Below are 27,144 nucleotides of genomic sequence, written 5' to 3' on the forward strand. Positions count from 1 at the left end.
ATTTTTGATATAACCAACCCTTACGGCAAGGCATGACCAAAATGTTGCTGGAATTAAAAGAAGATAGGGCTTGTATGCTAAATATGTGAAACCTTTTTTCACATGTTTAACTTTGTTAACATAATTTGTAAGCTCTAAATAAACAATACTAGACAAAGAATTAAATCATATCGTATACTGAATTTGACTATACTGAATTTAATTCAATCATATACTGAAGAGTGAGCCTTCATAGACAAGATTAATAATTTCTGTGCAAAACATGTAGCTGAAAAATAGCTGTGTTGTTTGTGTTAAGCACTGGATTTGGGAATGAATTAATTTTATTCAGTCTTATTGCTGTCTTAAATTTGTTAACAGTGCAGTGTCATAATGCCTCGAAATTCTGTAAATGATGTTGACGCCTTTGTTATGTATGTGGTGAGTTTACCATAAAACCAAATAGAAAAACGTGACACCTGTAATTAAAAAAGCATATCATTTGTACTTTCAGTGTAGAATTGGTGATCAGGATAAGACGTGGACTTCTCATAAGTATGCACCAATTGTTCTGTATATTTAGGAGGATGGCTGAAAAGTACACGGAAGGCTTTGCCATTTGGTGTACTTCGGTTTGGCGTGAACCGAAGAATCATGTAACCGACTGTTACTTTTGTTTAACAAATGTATCTGGAATTTCTAAAAAATCTGAAACACTGTAAAATATCCTTCATTTTAATCTGCAATCAGGCTTGTACTCACAGTGAAATTATTCCAGTTCCTGAGCCACCTGTGAATTATGTTTCGAAAGCAGTGATGAAGAATGAGGCAGTACTGAAGAAGACAACAATGATTTTGATTTTGAATTATCTTCCAATAAGCCACACCGTATATCACAAGTTGAATTAAATGACTTGTATAGGGATTTAAATTTATCAAAAAGTCAAGCTGAACTGTTAGGATCAAGACTGCAAGGTTGGAATTTGCTTCAAAAAATACAAAAATCTCGAGCTTTCGAAGCCGACAAAAAGAACTTTCTCAGTATTTTATTGATGAAAATAATTCGGTTTATTGTACAAATATTGATGAGCTTATGTTGCACTAAGGACAAGTTCATATACCTGAGGACTGACACCTTTTCATAAATTTGTCCAAATATATTTTAAAAGTGGTTCTACTACACAACAGTAACAAATATCCTTAGATACAATCGCTTATGGTATTAATTTGAAAGAGACATACGATGTGATGAAAGACGTTCTTGAAAAAATAAATTATAAAAAACATAGCTGGAACATATGTGGTGACTTGAAAGTTATAGCTATTTTGTTAGGCATGCAGTTAGGCTGTACTAAGTACATGTGTTTTCTTTGCTAGTGGGACAGCCGAGCTAAGGATAAACATTATGTTACCAAAGAGTGGAAGAAACGAGATAACTTAACTCCAAATGGGAAAGTTATTATTCATGAGCCCTTAGTTGAACCCAAAAAAGTATTTTTACCCCCTCTCCATATCAAGCTAGGACTAATGAAAACTTTTGTAAAAGAAATGAAGAGTCCCGGATTTTTGTAGTCTGAAATTTTTGAATGTAAGTGGAGGAAAAATTAAAGAAGGAATATTTTTTGGTCCTCAAATAAGACAGTTGATCAAAGATGATGTATTTAACTCAATGTGCCTGAGGCTATTTATAAAAGAAAAGCATCAGCGAAATCATTCTAACACAGGTATAGAGCCATGCAAAATGGCTCGTACGAAAAAAGTAATTCAAGAAATGGTATCACACTTAGAGAAACATTAATTTTTTTTTTTTATGTCAGTGTAATTATATAACATTAATAGAAACGTTATATTATTATCCATCATCTAGTACAATACTACATAACACATTATTTAATGTTATTTCCATTTTAATAAGTTGACGTGCAACATATAAAGTAGTGAACATGCAAAAATGTACTTACGTTCCTCGTTTTCTTGCTAACTATTATTTGATTTGTGAGATATTCATATATTTTAATTTAAAGTAAAATTAGCATGAAATATTATTATATAATTTCAATTCTTTGATGTTTATTATATTTATTAAAATTGTGTGAAATTATATTTTATTAGTTTTGAAAAGATATTTATCAATAGTTTTAAGTCTTTCATTATGATTCTATCTTGTAATTTTGAAAATAGTCATAGTAAATGAAAACACATGTGAAAAATATTTGCATTTCAACTGATGGCTCATTTTGATACAGTAAAAAAAAAAAAATAAGTTAATTATTCAAAATATAAAGTTAAACAAAAAATAAAACAGAACTTTCTCGGCGAATATAGCTAGAATAGCTTTATTAAAGGAGAAAGTATGATGAAATAGAGTATGGGGTTTTTGAAAAATCTTAAGTTTTAGGGTCCAACTAGTTTACCTAAACCAAAAAAATCTGATGTGGTCACCACACAACTTCCTTGTACGCCTATTAAATTACACAAAACATTTGTTTTTTTAATGAAAAGTATATAAAATTTTATTTCATTAATAACTTCTGATATTTTTTTCTTTTTCTTTTTTTATTGTTATTATTGAATTATTATTTATCGTAAATTTTTTTTACAGAGTATAATAATTATTAATAAATCAATATATTTAAACTAAAAAAAAAAAAAAGTTAAAAACAAAGGAAATGAAATCTGATTTGAATCGATGTGCCTTCCCCCTTCTAAAATCCAAATATTTCATTAATTAAAATTTCATTTGACTATAATTCTGCAACCAATGAAAATAAGTATCACTTGTGATATATCGTTGAAAATATCTCTTTGGGACTTATTACTGCAGTTAAGAAAATGTCAAAAATTCAAATCTTTTTGAATTTTGGGCTTTTTTGGACACATTTGGTTCAGTCAATTTCAATCAAAAAGGGAGGTGCACATCTAGATGTTACAACAGTCCCCAAATCCAAAATTTCATTATCCTATGACTAATTAGATAGATACACAAGAAAGCTACCTATTGTAATGGCTACCATGATTCGACTTCCGGAAAATTTCGACATATCTTCGCGTTTCACATCCCCCAGAACACAAAACCACCGTCAGTTCAAAATTTTATATATATATATATATTTCACTTTCTTGTGGACACGATAATTGCCGTAATTTTGCGCCAATCACTTTCAAATTGATACATAAAATATAACGACCCAAAATATCGGTCGAGTTCATTAATGGGCAAAATCGGACCATGGGGGTGGAAATGGGGAGACTTTTTCGGAAAAACAAAATACCGGTATAACTTTCTTATTAAGTAAAATATCGAATTCGTTTAAAGTTCCTACTATTATTTGTATAAAACTTATGTAAGTAAAGTTTTTTCATTTCACTAACCATTGGCCTTTGCGGTGGAAAAAATGGGGTTTTGAAACCAAACACTTCATACCTTCCTTAACAGGCATAGTATCGAATCGTTTTAATGTGATTAAAACTTTTACAGTTTTTAAAAAATTACAATTTTTTTTTTTTAATTTTTTTTATGATATGACTAACCCTTACGGCAAGGGTTAACCAAAATGTTGCTGGAGTTGTAAGAAGATAGGAGTTACCGTATACTAAACATGTGAAACATATTTTTCACATGCATCCGTTATATTGAGTAAATTTGAAATTTTTCTTAATTTCAAGTTGGAACTCTTTTTATCCGCTTCTTAGCACCGGTGAAACCTACCTCCGCTTTTCGGCGTGCCGAAAGGAATTTTCAGACATCACGCCAAAACTAATCAAAATAGATTCAGGGTTGGTCAAAATGTATATGTCCGTTGAAATCTGAAAACCAAAATATTTCGCGATCATAATACTTCCTTTACTTCGTACAAGGAAGTAAAAACATGTATGTATTTGCGTAGGATGTATGTCGCACTGATTTTGTCCTTATATCTCAGAATTGACCCAAATGATTTTCTTAAGATCGTGCTCAAATATTTCTATACATTGGGAATTGATTGTATAAATTTTGTTCAAAATTTATTAATGGAGTGGAAGGATATCGTAATGAAATCAATTTATTTTTTTTTTCAGAGGAAAGAGAAAGTAAATTTTACAGTGCATTTATAAATAATCCAAAAGACGTTTTTTTTAAATCAACCCCCACTCTTAAAATTGAAATATACATGAATGTTTTTGTTTTTTGCTCTACATCACTTCGGTTTAAATATTTTTAAATAGTTATTTGAAAGTTCATACTTCACATATACAGCTTTCAAGAGATGTCTACAATTCTTTTTTTTAATTTCTAGACCCGGACACAAAATGAAGGAAAGGTTTTTTTAAAATTTTCTTTTTCTTATTTTAAGCCTCTATTAAAGGGATATTATATTTAGAGAAAACTTTACGTAAGTAAATCTGTTAACGTATATATATATATGGATATTTTTAGAAAACAATTTCTTAAAATTTATTCGACATCTCTACAAAATTTATGTTTTTGTTTTTTATCTCTAATTCTTTTAATTGTTATTATTAACTAGCAGATCCAGCAATGCTTCGCTATTGCTAGATTTGAGTGTATATATATGTATATACTAGCTGTACCCGCCACGCTTCGCTGTGGCACATTGTGGTTGCATGGATGAGAAATGAGAAACAAAACAAAGCATACGTTTCATAGAAGTTTAATTTTGCAATACTTGTGGATATACAATATTTTTTGTTTTTCCACTGTCTGTGTAGATATAAAGGCTATCTGGTTTGCCTACTCGGGAACACGCAACATACAGTTGTCCATGTGAGAAGCAATCGGCATCTAAATCTAAACCACACAATTCTAAGGATTGACCTTGAGCTTTATTGATTGTGATTTCAAATGCCAATCGAATTGGGAATTGCAATCTTTTAAATTGAAATGGTGTATCGGGATCATGGTCAGGATCATGGGTATTCGAGGAATGAGGACATCTTCAGCTTTGAAAGGCCCCGTTAAAATCGTTGCTTCCACTACGTTATTCATCAATTTCTTAACTCCAAGTTGCGTGCCGTTGCAGAGTTTTGGCTGATTAATATTCCGCAACAGGATAATTGGCATAATTGATAACTGGCAGATCAAGTGAGTTTAAAAATTCCGTTGGGTAATTAACTACTTCATCTGCTTCTTTGGTGTCTATCGACTTACATGTAATTTCCTCACTTTGAATGCTGGATTGAATAACAACATTATTAAGTTGATAGACATCTTTATTCTTTGCGGCAAGGATAGCTCGTTCACTGAGCCAATCGTGATTTCTATGATTAATTTGAATATCAGGAAATACTTTTTCGATCAGTTCTTCTTTCGATGTTACTAAATTACAAAAATTATCAGGAAATGATATTCGTCTGGACGTCTCATCGACTGGCAGCTGTCCGTTTCCAATGTCCAGTAATTGTCATGAGAATACCTCAGCTGATGGATCATTCTGCAACTGGACACGCATATTCGTAGTCAACTGCAATGTACGTACGTGTCGCCACAGTGTTGAATATTTCAGGCAAGCATTTATTTCGTCTGCTGGTGTCAATCGAAAAATTACAGGCAATGTTTGCCTAAAATCTCCTGCGAGCAATATCAACGTCCGGAATGGTTGAACGTTTCCACGCAAATCTCGTAACGATCGATCAAGAGCTTTAAGCGATTTTTTATGTGCCATCGTGCATTCATCCCAAACAATGAGTTTACATTTTTGTAATACTTTTCCCATACAGGATGCTTTGGAAATATTGCACGTGGGAGTCTCGATGATTTGCATGTTTAATGGCATCTTCAGAGCTTAATGCGCACTCCTTCCACCTGGTAACAATGTCGCAGCTATTCCAGACGAAGCAAGAGCTAAGGCTATGTCATTTTTTGATCGGACCGTTGCTAGAATCAATCTAATGAGGAATGTTTTCCCAGTTCCTCCTGGCGCATCCAAGAAGAAGGTCCCCCCATCTCCGTCATTTATCATTTGCATTATGCGATCATAAATGCCTTTCTGTTCACGCGTTAATTTGGGAATGTTTGATTGGACATATGACTGAAGATCACCAATGTTGTAACTCTGTTCACGGCGTAAATCCACATCAAATGAAGCAATCGCAGCTCGGGTGGCTGCTGGCATTCCCAATTGAGTAAGAACTTTATTTGCATTAGCTAAGCACTTGTCTTCAATATTTATCAATGCTTCGTTGAAAATGCCTTCTGTAAATTCAGACAAAAGTGAATATTTAACCTAACAAAGGGTTTTTTGGTCTTTATGTAGGGATATTATTTTCTGTGTATTTGGTTATTTCGACTTTTTTTGTTTGCATACTCTTAAGTCTATCTGGGCTGTAAGAAAGTTGGGTGTTTTAATTTATTTACTGTAAGTCATCCTTCTTGGTGGTTTTTTTTTTTTAATAAAATACAGATGTTTTAGCTGTTAAATATATTCAAAGAAATTTGATCGTTGTGTTTGACAGCGGCCATCTTGCATTGGTCTGATTGGTTTTCCTTTGTTTACATTTCCAAATTAAAAATAGATAGATAGATTTATAAAAAATAGACGAAAACAATCTTTGATGCGGGTTATATATCTTGCTAAAATTTGAGCTCAATCGGTGCAGAACATGTTGAGTTTTTGAACCATATACAAACGAACTTAACTTTTATTTATATATATATATATATATATATACACACACACACACACATTAAATGAACACAATTGAAAGTTTAATAAAACATTAACAAAATGAACATTACGGAACTTTACAAAATTTAACCTTTCCCTTTTACCCTTTCTCCCTTTTCCTGTTTTCCCTTCTGACCTTTCCTTTTTTCCATTTTCCTTTTCCCCATTTTCATTTTGATCATATTTCATTCCTTTGTTCCCTTTCATATTCCTTCCCCTATTCTTTCCCTTATTTCACTTCCCCTATTTATATTTCCCCTTCCACCTCCGCCCTTTTCCCTTTTCTTTTTTATCCTTTCCCCTTTCCATTTCCTTTTCCCCGTTTTCCCTTTTTTCCATTTTCCCCTTCTTCTCCTTTTACCTCCTTCCGTTTTACCTTTTCCGATTTTTTCTTTTTCCCCACGCGTATTCGGTTCAGTAGTTTTTTATTCTATAGCGGACACATATGGGAAACATTGAAATGGAATCGTAAAATATTTAATATAGCGTGTGTTGCTTTTAATCCAACAAATAGCGCTGTTTTAAAAAAAAAACATGTTTTTGAAACATACTAAGTTATGACATCTTAGGTATATAAATAGTAGGTATACAGAAACAAGCCCGTATTCGAATGCAACGTTGTGTAAAAATTTCAAAGCAGCGGTGAAGAACGTTTGGAGATTTAAGATTTTGAACAAACGAACATTTACATTTTTATTTATATAGATAGCCGGGAAAGTCATTCAATACTTTGCTAGTTTTTTTTTTGTAATTTCAAAAAAGTAACAAAGTTACTTTTATTTCGTAGTATTTTTTTTTTTTATTCTCCTGTATATTGTGTTCTTGAATATCAGCTGTAATATTAAAGTTTAACAAATGTGACTTTTTACATTACTGAAAACCTTTACGTAATAATTTATGTAATATATTGTTGGAAGCCTTTGAAGTATTGTTCAAATACGAATTGATACAAGTTTATACTTCTATACGTTATGGACTTTTCACATTTACAAAGTTAGATGTTCTGTCTTGTTCATGCACAAGTGGTGAGGAATATTCTCTAAATAGAAAATAATTTTATTGTCCTGCTTTCTACAGTAAGTTAACTAGCTAATAATATACTGTTGGAAGCAAAAAAAACCCGTATTTTTTTTTTTTTTAATAAGCTTTGTGTAGTATACTCGTATTAAAAATTAAGCCGCCAAGAATTTATATTTTCACACTTGAACCATTTTATTTAAGGTGTAAATTTATTTAGTGTTTGCTTTTAAAATAGTTTATATGTACAGTATAATATAACCCCGGTTTCAAATCACTCGGGTTGGCAGAACTTTAATAAATAAATTTATTTAACTTTAAAAATATGTTTTTGTAAAAGACTAGGATGCACGCATAGAAATCAATAAAATTGTAAGTGGAAAATTCTAAGTGGAAGAAGAAAAAACATTTAGTACACTAAGATAGGTCGTATCATATGAACAATTACCAGAATTTATTTGACCTAAGTCCATTAAAAAACGCAGACTCATACAATGCCATTTTGGAAGAAATATAAAATGGAATTCTATCCATCTACTACAGTATATAAATACGATTTATAAAGTGCGTGAGTGTACACATTTCTAGTCTTTCAAAACAAGTTTTAAAAAATTATGTGTTCTGTTGATAATTAAGTGTAAGAAATAGCTACCGCTCAAATCATTCGAGTTTTCAAAAAGTAATCAAAAGTGGGTTTCTTGTTTTCCATTCTAAATTATCGTTGTAGATAAGAATATAAAAATCTTAATTTTGAATTAAAATCAGTAATCTTTTATTGTAAGTACTAAGATTATTTTTAGTAGAATTATTCTATATAATAAAATTCCTTCGGATTAGAAAGGATTTTGTAGGAATGAATATTGCAGCCAAAAGAAAAAAAAGAACTATAAAGACAGTAACGAAGTCTTTCCGATATTGTTTGAATAAAAAAGTATTCAAGTAAAACGTTCATTTAGCGATAACAAAAGATAATTCTGTTAAAAGAGAGCGTTCAAAATTTAAATGAATGGAGAAGTTGTAAAACTGGAAGTTAGATATATAGATGTAAATTAGAAATGCGGATAAGGAAGAGAAGAGAAAGCCAGAAATTGGCCCGAGAAAATAAGGAGTTCAGACTGTGAAATAGGGAAGACGAAGTATAAGGAGTCTCAACACTTTGAGAACTGCACGACAGCGTTAGACGTGCTTAGCATGCTTGTAACGTCTCGCATTATCTTAAACAGCCGGCTTGGCTGACTCGAGAGAAGAGGGTGAACACTTTTCCAATAACCGCATTAACAACACAGCCAGCTTTAGAAGTTCAACGCATAGAATGTGTAGACTGTAGACTGAACAGTGGGTGTTGAATAACCTTCTTTCTCTCATTTGTGTTTTCGTTTCACCGTCGTCGTTTAATAGAAGTGAAAAATATAAAATTTAAATTACTCTAAAATTATTAAATTTATGTTATTTTCTTATTTTTTTCATTATCATTTCTTCTAAACCGTAATGACCAGTTTTCTTCATACTGTTATATGGTTATCGATATCATTCTTAATTGGTAAAAATAAAAGGGCTATAATCAGGATTCCAAAACTAAGAGTTTATAATTTTCCAAACTTTATAAATATGAAAAAAATTATATTCGTGGTAATAATCTGTAAGCATCATACAAAAATATTATTTTTATAAATTGAAACAAAATTATCAGTAAACAAAAACGTTAACATTTTCTTAAAAATAATTTCAACTGAAAACCTTTTCTTTGAAATACTGAGTGTCCCACGAAGAATCGGAGAAGTTTTCAGAATATATTCTACTGGGGAAAATAATGAAAACCTTCATATAAATATAGGTCTGGAAACGCTTTTTTTCGAGTTAAAACACAAAATTCCAGTGTCGAAGAACATTTTTTTTTTAGATTTGTAGTACAATAGCTTTGTTAAACGACTAATAAATGCGGAAGATTAACAAAACTTGTAGAGAATTTAATTCTGATAAAGGTAATGTAAATAGATTCAATAAAAAGTAAACAAAAATGTTTAAAAACGTTTTTTTATTGAAGCAAAACAAACGAAAGATAAACAGAAAATCGTATTATTCTTTCTGTACCTAATAAACATTATTCTTAATGTAGCAAAACAAAAAAATAAATACATGAAGTGATAAATGATAACAGAATAACAAACCTTATTTACAGTAATTGTTCGAAATTCCCTTCTTCACAATGTACACAGCATTCTGCCAGACGTAAAGTCATTCCGGTAGCTTTCCGTATTATTTAAGGATCGTTTTGTAATTCAACAGCATTTCGTATTTTAATGACTAACTCTTTAGTATTAATTGTTGATATACTATCGTTTTCATATGATCCCAAATGAAGTAATCTAATGGCGTTAAGTCAGGTGATTGATTGTGGGGGCCAATTGATTTATCCACCACGTCCAATCCAGTTTAAGAAATTAACATTAAGTGATTTCTAGCTATTAAAGAAAAATGTGGCGTTGCACCATAGTGCTGGAAAATCATTTACAATCTAGTTTGTAAAGCTACAATCTCAAAAAAAAGCCGGCAAATTATTTTTCAAAAAATGAACGTATGCTTCTCCCGTAAGGTTTTCATTAAAAACAAATGGTCTCAGAATTTTGTCATAAATAATGCCACAACATTAATGTGAAATCTATGTTGGGAACTAGTTTCCACAATATCATGTGGATTGTCTTCGAACCATAAATAACTATTTTTATAATTGAAGACTCCGTTTCCCATAAAAGTGACTTCATATGCAAATAAAATTGAATTTATCTTATCAGCATTGTCCAGAAGCCGATGACATAAGTTTAACCACTGGCGGTAATCTGTTGGCCGCAAATTTTGAACCTTCTTCAGACGGAAAGGACAAAGAATTTTTTTCCGTAGGATACGCCATACTTAGTTCAGTGCGACATGATATTCTCTTTGTACTATTGCCGGGGCTACGCTAAATATGTTGAATCACACGATGTTCATCATTAGTATGATGATTTACTTGGCGTTCAACAGAAAACGAACACGTTGGAAATGACTCTTTCGTTCTTAAATGCTGATAAGCCGAAGAATGTTTAAAAAGAACGTTAATTGGGTACAGAGAGAATAATAAGATTGAGAATTTTCTATCTACTTTTCGTCTGTTGTGCTTCAGTAAAAGACCGATTTTTAAAAGTTTTTATTTACTTTTTTTGGATTTATTTACATTAATTTTATCAGAATTAAATTCTGTATAAGTTGTATTACAAAATATTCCGCATTTATTACTCATTTAACAAAGCTATTGTATTACAAAGCTAAAAAAAAGTATTTTTCGATACCGAATATTTTGTGTTTTACGTCGGATATCTCAAAAACTATTGGAATTATTGTTCTGGGACCTGTTCTATTCTATTTCCCAGCTCAAATTACATAAGAAACTACCAACTTCAGTCCTTAATTTGGGTCCCAAAAATTACAGTAGGGCTTCTTTTTATTAGAAGAGTTCAAATCCGGACGAAATCTTTCGCAAGCCATAACTAGAAAACAAAGCGTACCCAGACGTATATATATGAACCTTTATCATAACTTTTACCAGTAGAACATGTCCTGAAAGTTTTTTTTGTGAGACACTCTATATATTTATGTATATATAAAAAGTATATGTTTCTTCAAAATATTCGAAGAATCCATAATATTCAGGATGAAAGACGTATGCGACTACTCCACCACGGAGGTCGATGATGTAGTACAAATTGTTGAATCATTTATTTACTAAGTTCACTTGAGATAAGTCATTTAAAAAATAGTTTAGTCAGTTAAAAGAATAACAAAATTTTTTGCTTCATTTAACAAGGAAGTGAAGAGAGAAGTAGTTTTCCATTGGTTTCCTGATTAGCCGAATATATGATTGTATTAATATGCAAAATGGTATTTAGGCCTACCAGTGATCATTATGCTCATTATGGTTTACAAAGGGTAAAATACTTACTCTTAGAGAAACAAATTCTGTTTGAGCTACTTGAATCATGTATCACAACCAAAAATGAGACTAGGAGAGTTTTTTTTTGTCTTCAGTCATTTGACTGGTTTGATGCAGATCTCCAAGATTCCCTATCTAGTGCTAGTCGTTTCCTTTCAGTATACCCTCTACATCCTACATCCCCAACAATTTGTTTTACATATTCCAAACGTGGCCTGCCTACACAATTTTTCCCTTCTACCTGTCCTTCCAATATTAAAGCGACTATTCCAGGATGCCTTAGTATGTGGCCTATAAGTCTGTATCTTCTTTTAACTGTATTTTTCCAAATGCTTCTTTCTTCATCTATTTGCCATAAGAAACATAAAAAAATTATGTTTCTTACTGAAGGCTCGTTTCGCTTGTGCTATTCGGCATTTTATATCGCTCCTGCTTCGTCCATCTTTAGTAATTCTACTTCCCAAATAACAAAATTCTTCTACCTCCATAATCTTTTCTCCTCCTATTTTCACATTCAGTGGTCCATCTTTGTTATTTCTACCAAATTTCATTTCTTTTGTTTTTTCTTGTTTATTTTCATGCGATAGTTCTTGCGTAGGTCTTCATCTATGCCGTTCATTGTTTCTTCTAAATCCTTTTTACTCTCGGCTAGAATTACTATATCATCAGCAAATCGTAGCATCTTTATCTTTTCACCTTGTACTGTTACTCCGAATCTAAATTGTTGTTTAACATCATTACCTGCTAGTTCCATGTAAAGATTAAAAAGTAACGGAGATAGGGAACATCCTTGTCGGACTCCCTTTCTTATTACGGCTTCTTTCTTATGTTCTTCAATTATTACTGTTGCTGTTTGGTTCCTGTACATGTTAGCAATTGTTCTTCTATCTCTGTATTTGAACCCTAATTTTTTTAAAATGCTGAACATTTTATTCCAGTCTACGTTATCGAATGCCTTTTCTAGGTCTATAAACGCCAAGTATGTTGGTTTGTTTTTCTTTAATCTTCCTTCTACTATTAATCTAGGAGAGATAGAGTAAATATGTAGAATAATTTACAAATTATGCAATTGCGGAAGATAATATAATATCAATAGTTAAAAAATAAGTCAGTTTAAGTAAACACATACGTAATTTATATGTTTATTATTAGTGATAAATTCTTATTTACAATTATGTGCTATATAATTCGGTGCTACTTAAAATCTCCTAGCTCCAAATTGATATTTACTTACTTTTCAAATAGCTTATAAGAACTAGATCTAATTATAGTTATTGATGATGATAAAAGAGTAATTTTTAATCGTACATAAAAACAGCCTGACCATAATTAGTACTAGAATCAAAATAAATAAATAAATAAATAGATTGTTTAAAATCAAGAAGGTTGAAGTTTATAATCAAATCTACCACTTCATGAGTATTTATAACTAAACTATCACTCTATGGCACAGTAGTATCATCTGAAAAGTCTCGGCATTGTTCATACATTACAAAATGGCTACTCCATATTGCCACATACCATTTTCGAGCTCATATGGTGAATTAACCATTTCAAAAAAATGTGTAGATAAATCCTATTTCATATAATCATTTAGGGCCATTGGATGATTCTAAATTACATTTTCCTTCTCAAGTGTAAGAATTGAAGTTATAAGTAATTAGGAAAATTCAAATCAAAATTATATTTATAACATATATATATATATTTATAACCAGTTATGACAAATTTGTAACTCTGAAAATTCTTGGAATTGGAAACCTGTTACACTTATTTTATTTTAGATTAGTTGAATTACCCAGCTTTCTCTCAGTATCAATTTGTTATGATCACCAGGATGAAAATTGGGAGATTTAAAAAAATTGTTTCCAGTGAACTTCTTTTTCAATATTATTTGCTTTAATTATTGACATCTTAAATTTTTTACTAAAATATATTCCCACCAAATAAATTACAAAAGACTTTTTACACAAAAATTGAACGGAGGACTATTTGAAATTTGAAACGCTTTATAATGTAATTATTTAAAATGTTTAAAATTGTAATCCTTAAAATCTTTTCCTACAAACACATCCTTAAGGAAAAAGACCATAAAAAGTAGCTTTTCTAAGAACATATACTAAAATATTCTTTACCTTGTACAAAAGTAAAAAAAAAATTATAATAAAATAAAAGAAATTAAAACTGATATTTCACTCGTAGTTAAAATACTCTACACATTTCATTAAAATTTGTAGGTAATTTATTTTAATTTAATTGCTTTTTAAGAAACATGTGTATTAAAGAGTGAATATTCTTGCAAAGCACCAGAACATGAAACTCAAATGAGTTAATTTATTTCCTGAAATAAATTTAAAAAATTTACTCCAGCAACTGTTTGACTATTCTTGCGAAATGGAATTCTATCTACAACTTAAAATATTGTTACTCTGAAAATAATGTTATGTAAAGTAAGACTTTCTCTTAAGTTGTTTCACTTTTCATCTAATCATGGAATTATTTCAAAGACATTTCCTTCCAAAACCTTTAAATATTTAGTGGGTAAAAGAATCATTCAGAAGAAGTCGGCGATTGCTATGATTTAGGGGATAATCAATCATACAAATGCAAAGGTTATTACAATAAAAGTAAACTGAATAGTGGATTCCAAAGGTACATAATTTGTACCAGTAACCGATGTATTTTTTTTTTTTTTTTGTTATAAGCTCGAAGTCTGTATGTGACAATATGAATATGGAAGTTTTGAAAAATACCATCCCTGACCGGAATTGAAACCTGGCACCAGCAGATGAAAGGCCGAGATGCTACCTCTTTGCCACAAAGATCGGCAGAGTAAATACATTTGAATAAATAGTTTTACTCACACATTATGATTGTAGAAAAATCCTAGTGATAGTGAATATGTTGGTATGAAAAGAGGAAAAGAAATAAAATGTTTCTTTTGTAAATATCTCAAAAGCTGTTAAATGAATACATTTTATGCTCGTATTTTGCGATTAACTTGAAAATTTAAGTTTTTTAAAAACATAGTAGAAATACTTACCAGAAATTAATTCCTTGAAATTGTTTCTCTCTTTTTTTATTGAACCTTAAAAATTGACTGAGTTATGGGAAAAATGTACAAGAAACAAATCAAATCTCAAAAATTTCTGTTTTCTTATTAACTCTGGGTATAGTGTAATAATAATACACCAAGAAAAGACTATCAGATGCTGATTTTTTTCAAATGGAAACAAAAAAGTAACGCTTCCTGCAAATTGCATTTCATTGGCACAAAACTTGACATATTGAATGTGCTAAAAAAATATGTTGTTTACACTTTCACCAAATGACACATACTGGTTCTTCATGTGTAAAGACAGTGCTTTTATATGCTTTATGAATTGAAACCATCAGGATTTATGTAATCTCTTGTAAATCCTTTAAGATTGAGTTTAGTAACAAAATACTAAGAAATACATAAGTGAATTTCATTTAATTTAAATTTCATAAAACGAAATAAAAAATGTAATCTTTAAGAGGGCAGCTCATCTTTTTTTTAAATGTGTTAGTATTTCCAATATTTATAAAACCTTATAATTTCAAATCACCACAGCATTATATATGTAAACTTTTATTCATGTATGAAATCTCTGATAAGGACACCATACTAGTTCATCTACAAAAATGTATTAAAGCATGATCAAATAAACAATTAATACAATTTCCATATGCACATCGTAAAAGTCAGTAACTTTTAACCGTTTCCTAAGAATTGTTACTCAGATTTATATTAAGGAGGTTATTTCGATTAATGAATGCATTATTTTTACTTTTGAAATGGTAATTACAATAATTCTCAAAATATTAAAAAAATAATACGAGGGTTATTTTTTTTTCAAGGTCCGATCAGTCGCAAAAATTGGATGAACCTTTGCGCATATGTGTTGCGCAGCATCTCTAGTATGGCTTCAATCACGCTGCGTCACTTCGTTTAGTTCTGAACACGCAGCTAGCACATAAACATATCTACAACAATAGCATCTCCCGCCAAGTGTGAAGTGCGTGCGGTAATTCGATTTCTTCAGGCTGAGGGGTGTAATGCAACTGAAATTAATCGACGAATAAGTAATGTGTATGGTAAAACTTCAATGAGTGTGCAAAGTGCGGCAATGGTGCAGGAACTTTAAAGCAGGACTTGCAGATGTTCATGATGCATGCGGTCAGGGAAGGAAGTGAGTGTCAACCGATGATCTCGTTGAGCGAGTGGATGAGGCTATTCGAGAAAATCATTGGTTCACAATTTCTGTATTGAGTGATTTGTTTGCTGACAAAACAAGGTCAGCTCTCTACACCATTGTGAGTGAGAGACTTCAGTTCCGCAAACTGTGTGCAAGATGTCCGACCATCACAAAACAATGAGAATGGACACCTCCCTAACATTTCTCCAGCGCTACCACAATGAAGGAGAGGATTTTTTTTTTAACAAAATTGTCACAGGGGACGAGACATGGGTCCATTTCAAAACTGAAGAAACAAAAGAACAATCCAAACAGTGGATGCATTCTCATTCGCCCAGTAAACCAAAGAAGTTCAAGCGAACCTTCTCCAACAGAAAGTGAATGGCTACTGTGTTCTGGAACTGGAATGGAGTTCTCTTGATGAAATTCATGGAACGCGGCACGACCATCAATGCAGCCTCATACTGCGTGACTCTTCAACGTCTACGAAGGGCAATTCAGAATAAGCGGAGAGGAATGTTGTCATCAGGCATTGTCTTTCTCCATGACAATGCTCGGCCGCACACTACAGCTGTAACAAAGAAGCTCCTGCAGCATTTTCGTTAGGAAGTGTTTGATCACTCACCATACAGCCCGGACTTGGCTCCATCTGATTTTCACCTCTTTGCTCACATGAAACATGCTGCTAGGAGGACAACATTTTGGCACAGGCATCGAGCTGCAGACCAGCGTAGAAACATGGCTGAAAACACAGGCGGCTCCATTCTACGATGAGGGTATTGGAAAGTTGGTACCACATTACGACAAATGTCTAAATCCGAGTGGCGGCTATGTAGAGAAATAGCATAACTATGTAACTACTTGTTACAAATAAAATATTTTTTATTTACACTGGTTTTAATTTCGTAACTGATCGGACCTTGAAAAAAAAATAACCCTCGTAATTTGTTAATTACTTGACTGCAGTTTTCTCTTAAGAATCATTTAAATACTTTTAAAAGCTTTAAATGAACAGTAAATAAAAATTATTTTTTAAAAAATTGATTGGTTGCTTCATTACATTTACCTTAAGCAATATGTATGTTGGATACTATATCATCCTAACATATAACATAAGTTTTTTCCCTTCCCCGAATTGGATTCCACAGTGAAGCATAACACAATCTGGGAGAGTGTCCTTTTACTCTAATAAGTCAGCTGGCTATATAACACAAGTTACTTATGAAAATGGTATGCCCATTATGAACAATAATATCCCATGCCAAGCTTACCAACAAAAATGAGGAATGAAGTGGTTTCCTGGTTTTCCATTCACTGAGTTAAATATACTGCTGTATATCAGCTTGAAACCCCCACTGAAATGTTAAGTGATATTCAGTCCTATAAGTCACTTTTTCAGTTTCACTCTGTATACCAAGGGACTGACTATAGTAGACATCATTTCTCTCATAGAAAGCATACTCTGACTGATGTCTCTTTTACCTCATGTGTGAGTAAAATGTGTTACCTAGGACAGGTAATGAAAAAAATAAATTTATGTAAATGTTCTGTTATGAAACAATATTATATTTAATGCTTATACTCAATAGAGGAATTAGAATCATTATAGTTATTTTTATGTCATACCTTCATTTGATGGTATAATAAAATTAATGTTTGCGATCATATTAATGATAATTGCATGTACAATAAATAACTATCACCATATGTAATCTAAATAATTGTTTTTCGGTTATAAACAACTATCCTGTAGGGAAGAGGAAGGAGATAGAAAGAGAAAGAAGGAGAAAGAGATATAGCTAGTAGTTAGAGAATGGCATGTTAACTAGATGGACGACTGATTATTTCAATTGCAAATTAGCTTTCAAATGAAAATGTGAAATGTACTCACTCCATTAAATTGAATATCTTTCATCAAGTAATTTTTTGTTTACATTTTGTTATTGATTCAAAATTTTGGTCATAACTTTTTACCTAACCCCTACTAAAATGAGGTTAATGAGCTTGGATGATACGTGGTTTTTTCTTTTGCAAGTTTTTTAGATCCCATTTCCATTTTTTAATGAAATAAACATTGATTCATCTTAATCACATGAGTTTCACTGAATATCTGACAATTTGAACAAAATTGACAGAAAATCTCAAATTTGGAAATTCACATTTATATTTATGTAACTGAGGATTTGAGCAATAATGCGAAAGCGTTTCTTGCCCTTCAAAAAAAAAAAAATTTTATCTAGTGAATTGTAATTAATAAAAACCGCCTATAAATGCACTACAATAGCAACTGTAATATAAATTTTCCATTTTTATTTTATAATATTATTTTGAAATCGTGGATTAAGAAAGGTAAAAAATATTTGAATAATGATTGCAAATTTTTCCCATTTTCAACTATACTTAATGAGATGTTTACTTGATTTGGGCTTGAAAATACTCTTCAAATAAATATCTAAAAAATATTTTTGGGTTTTCTGAATTTTGATTTTTTGAAGGGGTGTGACAATATATGTGGTGGCAGTTCAATCAACACAGCCACGGCCTCTGTTACTGTAAATGCAATGTGATTGGATGCAACTGCCTCCACTTAATTGATTAAAAAACATAAAATAAAAAAATAAAAGATTTTTAAAAAACAAAAGCATAGTAGTCACCTCCTACTGGTGTTTTTCGGGTAATGCTAAGAACCGGGCAAAATACATTTTTACTAGTTAGAACTAACTTCTGATAACCAGTTATAACTAATATTTTTAAGATTGAGGTACAATGTTATAAAACCCATATTCTTAGATTACTCAAAATTTTGGGTCCTGTACTGACCAAACTGTTGCTCTGAAGAAATTGTAATCTTTTATAAATTGAACAGACTCTAATTTTTATTTATCATTATTATTCTCACATGCATAAGTTTAATGAACACAGTAGGGACCAAGAGGCAGAGCCCTCTGGCTAGATGGGATGGGTGAGCAAAGCGAATCATGACAGGCTAAATATATCCCCTGACTGCAAAGCGAAATGCAAGTAACCATATAGCATGAGCAAAATCATGATGATAGATGCTAATATCATGATGATCATATAATCATATAATCATGATGATATATAAAAGAACATGTCTTTAGTGATTCATAATCAACACCCACTAAAACCTACTGAATATAAATTGATGAAAAATTATATACATGTTCTTCTTATGGTGTAAATGCACACTAAAAAAGGATTTTTTGAAATTCTGAGTTTAAAGGGTTAAAATGGAGTAACAATGAAATTTACTATTTTTTTTTTTTTTTTTTAATTTATTGGTAACAAATGAAGTTATCAACTTGATTTTTGATGTAAGGAGATTTTTGGTGTGTGTAATTCTCATGTGGATATCTAAAAACCAAAGTCTAGATTTTTTTTAATTAGACCTTGAAAGGGGTGGGAAAAGGTAAAATTTTCAAACAATGATCACTAACATGTTTTCACTAAACAATGATCCCTTTTCCAACTATACTAAACGAGATATTCACTAGACTGGGCTTGCAAATAGTCTTCAGATAAATATCAAAAAACCATTTTCAGGTTTTTTGAATTTTAATATTTTAAGGGGTGTTAAGACTCACTCTCTTTTTCTTCTTATTAATTTATAAATACATAAACCATCTCATTTTTCTGACTCTTTTATAAAAGTAAATAAATTTGTGTTTTCAGCTAGCCTATTTTATCAGTTGATATTTTATATTAGTAATTCATTATTATTAATGCATTGTTCAATCTAAATTTAGATCCCATTCTGTCATGTACACTTTCATTAACAATGTAATCTTCTTTTAATATAACTCAAACGTTAAACATATAATGATCATTATAACTTATTAGAATTAATATTTAATCATCAACTGGACAATATCTTTTATTTATTACTAAATATGAACCAGCAAAGTTAATATATAGAGTAATTACACCTGAGGTATTACACCAAAGCAGTTAGTTATTTGAACAAGGGGTAAAAAAACAAAATTGTTTTTTTACATTTTTGCCATTTTATGCTATTATTGAATCAATCTTTATGAGATTTGGTAATATTGTGAATTTACCTTTAGACCAACCCAATAAATTGTATTTTGTAGGTATTGGTTTTCCTTGGGCGTATGATTTTCCAGAGGATCCTTCTCTCTTTGTGTTCAAGTACTTGATGTCACATTTTACTAATATGCCCAGACATTCTGCTGCAGATGACAGTTTGAAATTATTTGTTTATATATACAAAAAAAACTTGCTTTTGGAGGCTAAGTTAACTCTATAAGTTCTAACTACATATAAAGTACAATTAATGTTAATTATAAAAATTCAGTAATAATAGTTTAATATAACATCCAAGTATATCAAATAAGAAACTGAACATAATACAAAATTGTAACCAACAATAGATGGGAACTATCTGCATAATTAAAACAAATCATCTAAGAACAATAAAATAAAAAGGAGAAAACTTATATAAAAAAAATCAAGTAGATTTTTGAAATCCAAAGTTTTCTCTGGCACATTATTGCTATTATTTTTTATTAATTTTCGTATAAGGAAGTATTGTAATAGTGAAAAATCTCGGTTTTCAGATTTCAACGGAAATATCCATTTTGACCACCCCTGAATTCACTTTGACTATTTTCAGTAAGACGTTTGTATGTATATACATATCTTGCATAACCCAAAAATGATTAGCCGTTGATTGTTGAAATTTTGGATTTAGGACTGTTGTAACATTTAGTTCTGTACCTTCCCTTTTGATTACAATCGCTGAACGAAAAGTGTACAAAAAAATCCAAAAAATTTATATTTTGGATTTTTTCTTAACTGCCATAATAAGCCCTCATTGAGAGCTTTTCAATAATATACCATAAGTCGTACTTTCATTTTCATTGGTTCCAGAGTTATAGCAAAATAAAATTTTAATTAATGAAATATTTGGATCTTAGGGGAATGCATATTAGTTCAAATCAGACTTCATCTCCTTTTTTTAACAATGGGGAAAAAGAATTAGGGCTAATAAAAAAAAATTAATCAAATTACTCATATTATTATTATTGGATATACTGAAGGATATATCTAAAGAGTTAAGAAAATTTTCTGTTCATTTTATTTAGCTAATCAAAATTTAAGAGTATCATAATACCATTGAAAATAATTCAGTGAAATTACTTGAAAAAATGTTCATAAAAGATTCCTTCACACCACAACAGTTTTATTTTGACAAATCTATCTTGATTTATGTAGCTTATCCATTTGAAATCTTTTGATGTATTTATTTAAAATTTAAATGTTCACAAGCATCTGTATGTATGATGTGTATATATATATATATATATATATATATATATATATATACACACACACACATTACTTCATTCAAATACCACAAATCATCATAAAAAAGTTTTTAAATTGTTCTATGATATCTTGAGGCATATCTAAGAACAAAACTGATTTTTTTATAACTTACATATTTAACATCATAATAAAAAACTAAAATAAAATAAATTAAGAAAAAATTAAAGTTTTAGGAGTAATAATAATAATTTTCAATTTTAATACTGAAAAAAATGTTTGATTCTTCACGCAAATGCCAGTAGCTTTTTTAGGCTTTGCCAATTTTTTCTTCATGCAATTAAAATAAAAATGCTTAATATGATAATATATTTTCTAACTTATTATTTTATAACATTAAAAATGCTATCTTAGTGAGTGTCACAATTTTTTTAGTCTGAAATTTATGTAAGTAATCCATTTTTGAATTGAACATTCTACGTTTGTTCATGAATTATGTACCACCACTGATTTTTCCCTTAATTTATAGTTGAAAACTTTTGCAGGTCTGTATTTTTTACTATTTTGTATTCAGTGTAACTCTTACTTTTATTACAGTCCTACTCCGATATTTTCAAACTATACACATTCAATTCTAAATATATTTCTTCATTTGCATAAAAACTCATACTTGCACAACCTTTTTCTCTACTTAAGATTCTCATTTCAGTAGGTTGAATTTTATGATTCCGTTCAAGATTGAATTCACTTATATGTTACACCATTAGAAGTGATAAAATGGTGCAAAGAAGCTACATTACCGATCCTTTCTGACTATTAGAGGGTGATTTATAAATTTAAATAGAATAAAATTGTAATTTAAGAATTAAAGTTGATAAGTAAATCATCATTAACATACCTACAAAAATTGAGTGGAATGATTTTCTGTAATTATTATTGTTAACTGTTAAACTAAATGACTTGAATTTAATTACAAGCTAAAGTTTGAATTCAGTCAACATTTGAAGATTTTGCCCTTATATTTATCAGATTTGGCCTTTTTAATAAAATCATGCTATTTTTTTTTTTTTATATAAAATGAATTAACTAATTCAAATCGACTGAATTTCTCTATCTATTATTAAATATATTATTCCAACTTTCATGAAGATAATAAATCCTATAACTTTTGAATAGAATGTTCTGGTATATTTTATTCAGATCAGTTCATAATAATGCATTATATAAAATAATATCAGAAATTATTTAAGTATTTAAATCACAAATATCAAGAGGAAATGTCCTAACATCTGCCTGAACCTTTCTAAGAGCAACATTATAAGTAAAGTTTTAATTATTAAAAATTATAAATGACAAACTAACATTATGGAACTTTTCATTCAGACCTTTCAGTTTTAATTATCAAATCCTTTCTCTTTGATTTTTCACTCAATAGAACTTCTTAGAATAATACAATAATGGAAATTCAATTATTTTTGAAGAGTTATTAATATTTTTAAAGTATTGTCATTTTTTTCATGATAATTTAATGAATTAATAAAAGATGGAAGTTTTAAAGTTCATCTCAATATTAAAATAAATTACATATACATTGCTATTTTTGTGTTAAAAAATAGTAATATATATTTGTGAAAAATAATCTTCTCTTCTTCTTCATTACAGAGATTAGGTTGTCTAGACCTATTCCAGTACCCTTGTTTCATCAGTCTCCCCACATCTCTTCTTCCCACAGGTTGATAACCTAAAATAGCTGTTGGTATCCTCTATCATGTCATCCTACTCAAGTGGTTGCACTACCTTTGTTTATTTTGCTTTATTCTATTGTATAAATATTGTACTGAAAGCTCTCTTCATATATCTTCATTGTTGATCCTATCAGTCTGTGTGCAATCTTATACACTACGTAAAAACCTCATTTCCACCACCTGAATTCTGCTATCCAGCCTTTTGATACGTACTCATGATTTGCGACCATATAATAGAGTGAGGATGTATCAGGTTATAAAATTTAATATATGTATCATTCCATGTTTTATTTTACAGATGCCTGTATATGTTCCCACACATTTTCTAAAATTTGAGAAGTTTTTTAAATGCATCATTATTGTCACTGTTCAGATATTTAAAATGCTTCACTTGCTGAAGCACCATTTCCTCAATCACATTACCTTTGTACATCTTGGACACCTCTCTTCAAAGGCTGTAGCTTTAGTTTTCATTGATGATATCCTAAAATTATATAGATTATATTGCTTTCCAGTCTTTTCCAACATAAATACTGCTTTCTGCAATTCTTATTCATTTTCCTGTATCGAAACTTTATCATCAGCATACATTAAAGAAGTTATCCAAGTGTCAGGTGGGAGCTGTAAAACAGAGTCAACTCATAATTTCCATGTATGCAACATATTGAAAATAATAAATAAATAAAATCAATTCAGAATAAAATAATTTTAAAAGTATTTGGGTACATATTTAATAATAATATATGTTAAATAAAGTTAGAAAGCTCTGGTTTATTTAATTAGTATTATTAAAACCTGATCCATTGAGTAATTTTTTACTTATAAAGAATTCCATTTAACCTAATTTTGTAAAATTGATAAGATTTCCTAAATAGTTAGGTAGTTTTTCAAAAACAGTAATGAATATAATCTTTCTTGTAGGCCTTAATGTTATGTTGCATTATACAAAAATTTAATTTGATTTTATTTAAGTAGTTTTGATGTAATTAAATTACAAATTCATTAAACAAATGTTCCAGTATTTAAAACAACTTAAAATTAAGTTGTTTGTAACTTACTTAATATAATCTATTCTACGAAAAATGAAATAACAAATCTTCTTAGAAACTAAACTTTTCAAAACTTTGTTATAGATTTTCTATTTTCTACTTTCAAAACTTTTACTCAAATACTGTAAAAGTAGGGAAAGATATGAAAAGTTGACATTAATAAAATTTTAGAAAATTGAATTTCTTTTAAGAAGGTCTTATTGACATTTTATGTCTGCAAGGTAAATACATGAATGACTAAATTTAAAATTGAAATGCTGTCTTCTGAATCTAACCTACAGAAGATAACATATATTGTAAAAGAGATATTTTTAATGGATTTTTTTTATTATTCTTGTATCATTTTTTACCTATCCTTTATTGTTTTTGTAGTTTCATGCAATCTGGTAATTTACTTTTCTCATATCTCAAACTGCGATATTTAATCTAGTTCCTGAGATGAATCCTTTGATGCTTCTTATCTAAACCCTACACAAATTATTCTCACAATTAGGTTGTGTATAGACAAGTTGGAGTTGTGTTTTTATCAAGATATATTGTAAATAAAAAAAAATTAATGTGTAACTCAGAATACTCTATTAATTACTTTAGCATAAGTATATTTTTCTTTATTTTTTTTAATTCTCTATTTTTCTTTTTTATTTCAGTAAGACCACTTTGGGTGAAATTACTAGGTGAGAACAAACCTCTTTCTGCAGAACAAACTCATGAAATAAACTGTGAAGTGGTTGGGGCTCGTCCTAAGCCATTTATTACATGGTTAAAAGGAAATACTCCACTTAAAAACACACATGAAGAGGTAGTTAATTACAAATTCTTATATATCATAAGTAGAACTTTAATAAAAAAAATTATTAGTGAATTATCTTGTAATGAGACTCTAAGTTACTCTGTCTTTTTTTTTTGCCGATTAACAAAGTAAGATACTGCGTTTGAAAACTGATTTAATTTTTAATGTTAAACTATTTAATTTTGTCTGAGCTAGGATTAAATATAAAAGCAGTAATAGTAAGTAGTTAGTAGAAGGAAAAATACAAAGTTTCAAATGAAAACTGTATTCTGCAATATAGTTCTGGTGTGTTTCTAACTTCAATACAAAATTTAGATCAAATTTTACATATAAAAGAGATATAGATTTTATTAATAAGTTAGGTAAGTTTCAGTACTTATGGCTATCTTTCAATACACATGGCTATATTAGCAGAAAATTTTAAAATAAAATTGGGAGACATTACTGAGTACGCATGAAGTTATGACTATCCCTTGAACTGTTCGATAGTGGAATTGATTTTTAAGAAACATGAAGTCCAGAAGACAGAAGTTGCAAAATACAGTTTCCAAGAATAGGGAAAGGATGCAGCCAGAGAAATAAAATCTGAAAAGATTTGATCTGACAATACTTTAGAAGGAGAGCTGTATAAATAAGAAAACTCAGAGGTACAAGAGAATTGGAAAAGGCATTTAGAGGAAAAAACAGAATAAATCTCAAGTAAAGTTATGGCTTACCATCCTTCATTTATAAATAAAGACTACAAAAATGTTTTAATTTTTTTAAAAAAGAAGATAAACATGGAATTTGTTTTTTTTTTAACTTTACACTGACTTCTAAACATCAATTTTTTGAAAAAAGTATTATTTTTTACTTTTCAATGCGTTTTTCAAATTGGTTTTATTTTTTTATAAGGTTTATTTTACTAATAAAATGTGAATATTTAAATTAAATAAACATTTAAATGTAATTAATAATTACATATTATTTTATTAATATTAATATGCATTAATATTAATAAAATAATAATTAATAATACGTATTATTAATTATAATACGTAATTATTAATAATTATGTATTAAATAAAATTAATACAGAAGGTAATGTAAGCATAAGCTCAGGGTGTCTGTGATGCGGGAAAATGTATTATTTTTTAACTTTAATTTTTGAATCAATTTTCTTGAATTTTTCCCTGAAATTACTTTGAATATCAGATTGATGTTAGGTTCCATATCATTATACTACAATAATCCAACAATAAGCAATGATAATGATAAAAAATGTTTTCAGTGTAGACAATGTAATTTTTCTCCAAAAAAAAAAAAATGGGAAAACATCTACCCAAATTTCTACTAAAAAATGAACAATAATCATTGAAATTGCCCTATTTAGTGAATAATGTCTTCATAATACAAGTAAAAAAATAGATACATACTACACACATCCATAGTGGTTAAATTGAGTACCTCTTTTTTTTTAAGTCATTTAGAAGAGTGGAAAATTTCAAAAGACATCATTTAAATGAATTAATTTTTGTTCAAAAGTGTATGTCATCTACTTCCCACAACTTTGTACAATATACATGTATGTTAATATGATGTATGTAATATATATATGATGTATGCATATATATATATATTTTTATTTATTTATTTTATTCTGTCTCAGGAATGGTCAGCCTGAGTCTGTTCAAGACTTTACTGGTACAGTAACACTTACTCACTAGACTGCGTACAGATGCCTTGGCATCCCTGCTGATTACTGTTGACATCATGTCACAGCGTTGTGTTATCCTGTATCCTGATACTACATGAAATAAATAAATAAATATATAGTAGCATACAAATTAATCTGAACAAAAATGTTATTTTAAAAAAATTAATGTTATTTAGAAAAAAATTATACCTGTACAATTTGAATATCTAGTAATTAATATGTTCACCTTTATTCTTAATCACTTCATGTACACAATTTGGCATCGATTCAACAAGTGTACTACAACCTTTTTTTTATTTCTTCATCATGAAACCATATCAATGTTATTGCTATAATGAGGTCAGTTTTTGTGATACAATTCATTTTAAGAATCGTTTTTTGATTATTTCCTAAAGATTTTCAATTGAGTTTAAATCTGGGAAGTTTTCTGGCCACAGGAGCACTTTAATGTTTCATCTTCAAAATATTTTTCTATTTTTTTGGCAGTGTAATATGGCATCAAATCTTGTTAGGGCACTTCATTGTCTTATGGGAAGTTGCTTTGAAGTTGTGTTGCAACACTTTCTTTCAAAATTTTGATATATTCATCACTTTTCAATATTCCACCTACTGGAAATAATGAACAAGGGCTTTCAAATGAGAAACAACTCCAAAACATTTTTTCTGGAAATTTTAACTGATTGTGAGCCGGTGATGGATTTTCATCTGA

The 27,144-nt window shown here is 29.7% G+C and overlaps 1 protein-coding gene across 1 annotated transcript in view; it reads left to right on the forward strand.

The window, feature by feature from the left end:
• Nucleotides 1–27,144, forward strand: part of LOC142325690 (nephrin-like) — a 575,430-nt gene that overhangs the window by 490,593 nt on the left and 57,693 nt on the right. The window contains exon 6 of the mRNA XM_075367722.1: nucleotides 24,597–24,748. Within this exon, the coding sequence (XP_075223837.1) occupies nucleotides 24,597–24,748 (152 nt within the window). The remainder of the gene's footprint in view (nucleotides 1–24,596; nucleotides 24,749–27,144) is intronic.

The sequence above is a fragment of the Lycorma delicatula genome, chromosome 5 (assembly GCF_047948215.1).
Source record: "Lycorma delicatula isolate Av1 chromosome 5, ASM4794821v1, whole genome shotgun sequence".
Lineage (NCBI taxonomy): Eukaryota > Metazoa > Arthropoda > Insecta > Hemiptera > Fulgoridae > Lycorma > Lycorma delicatula.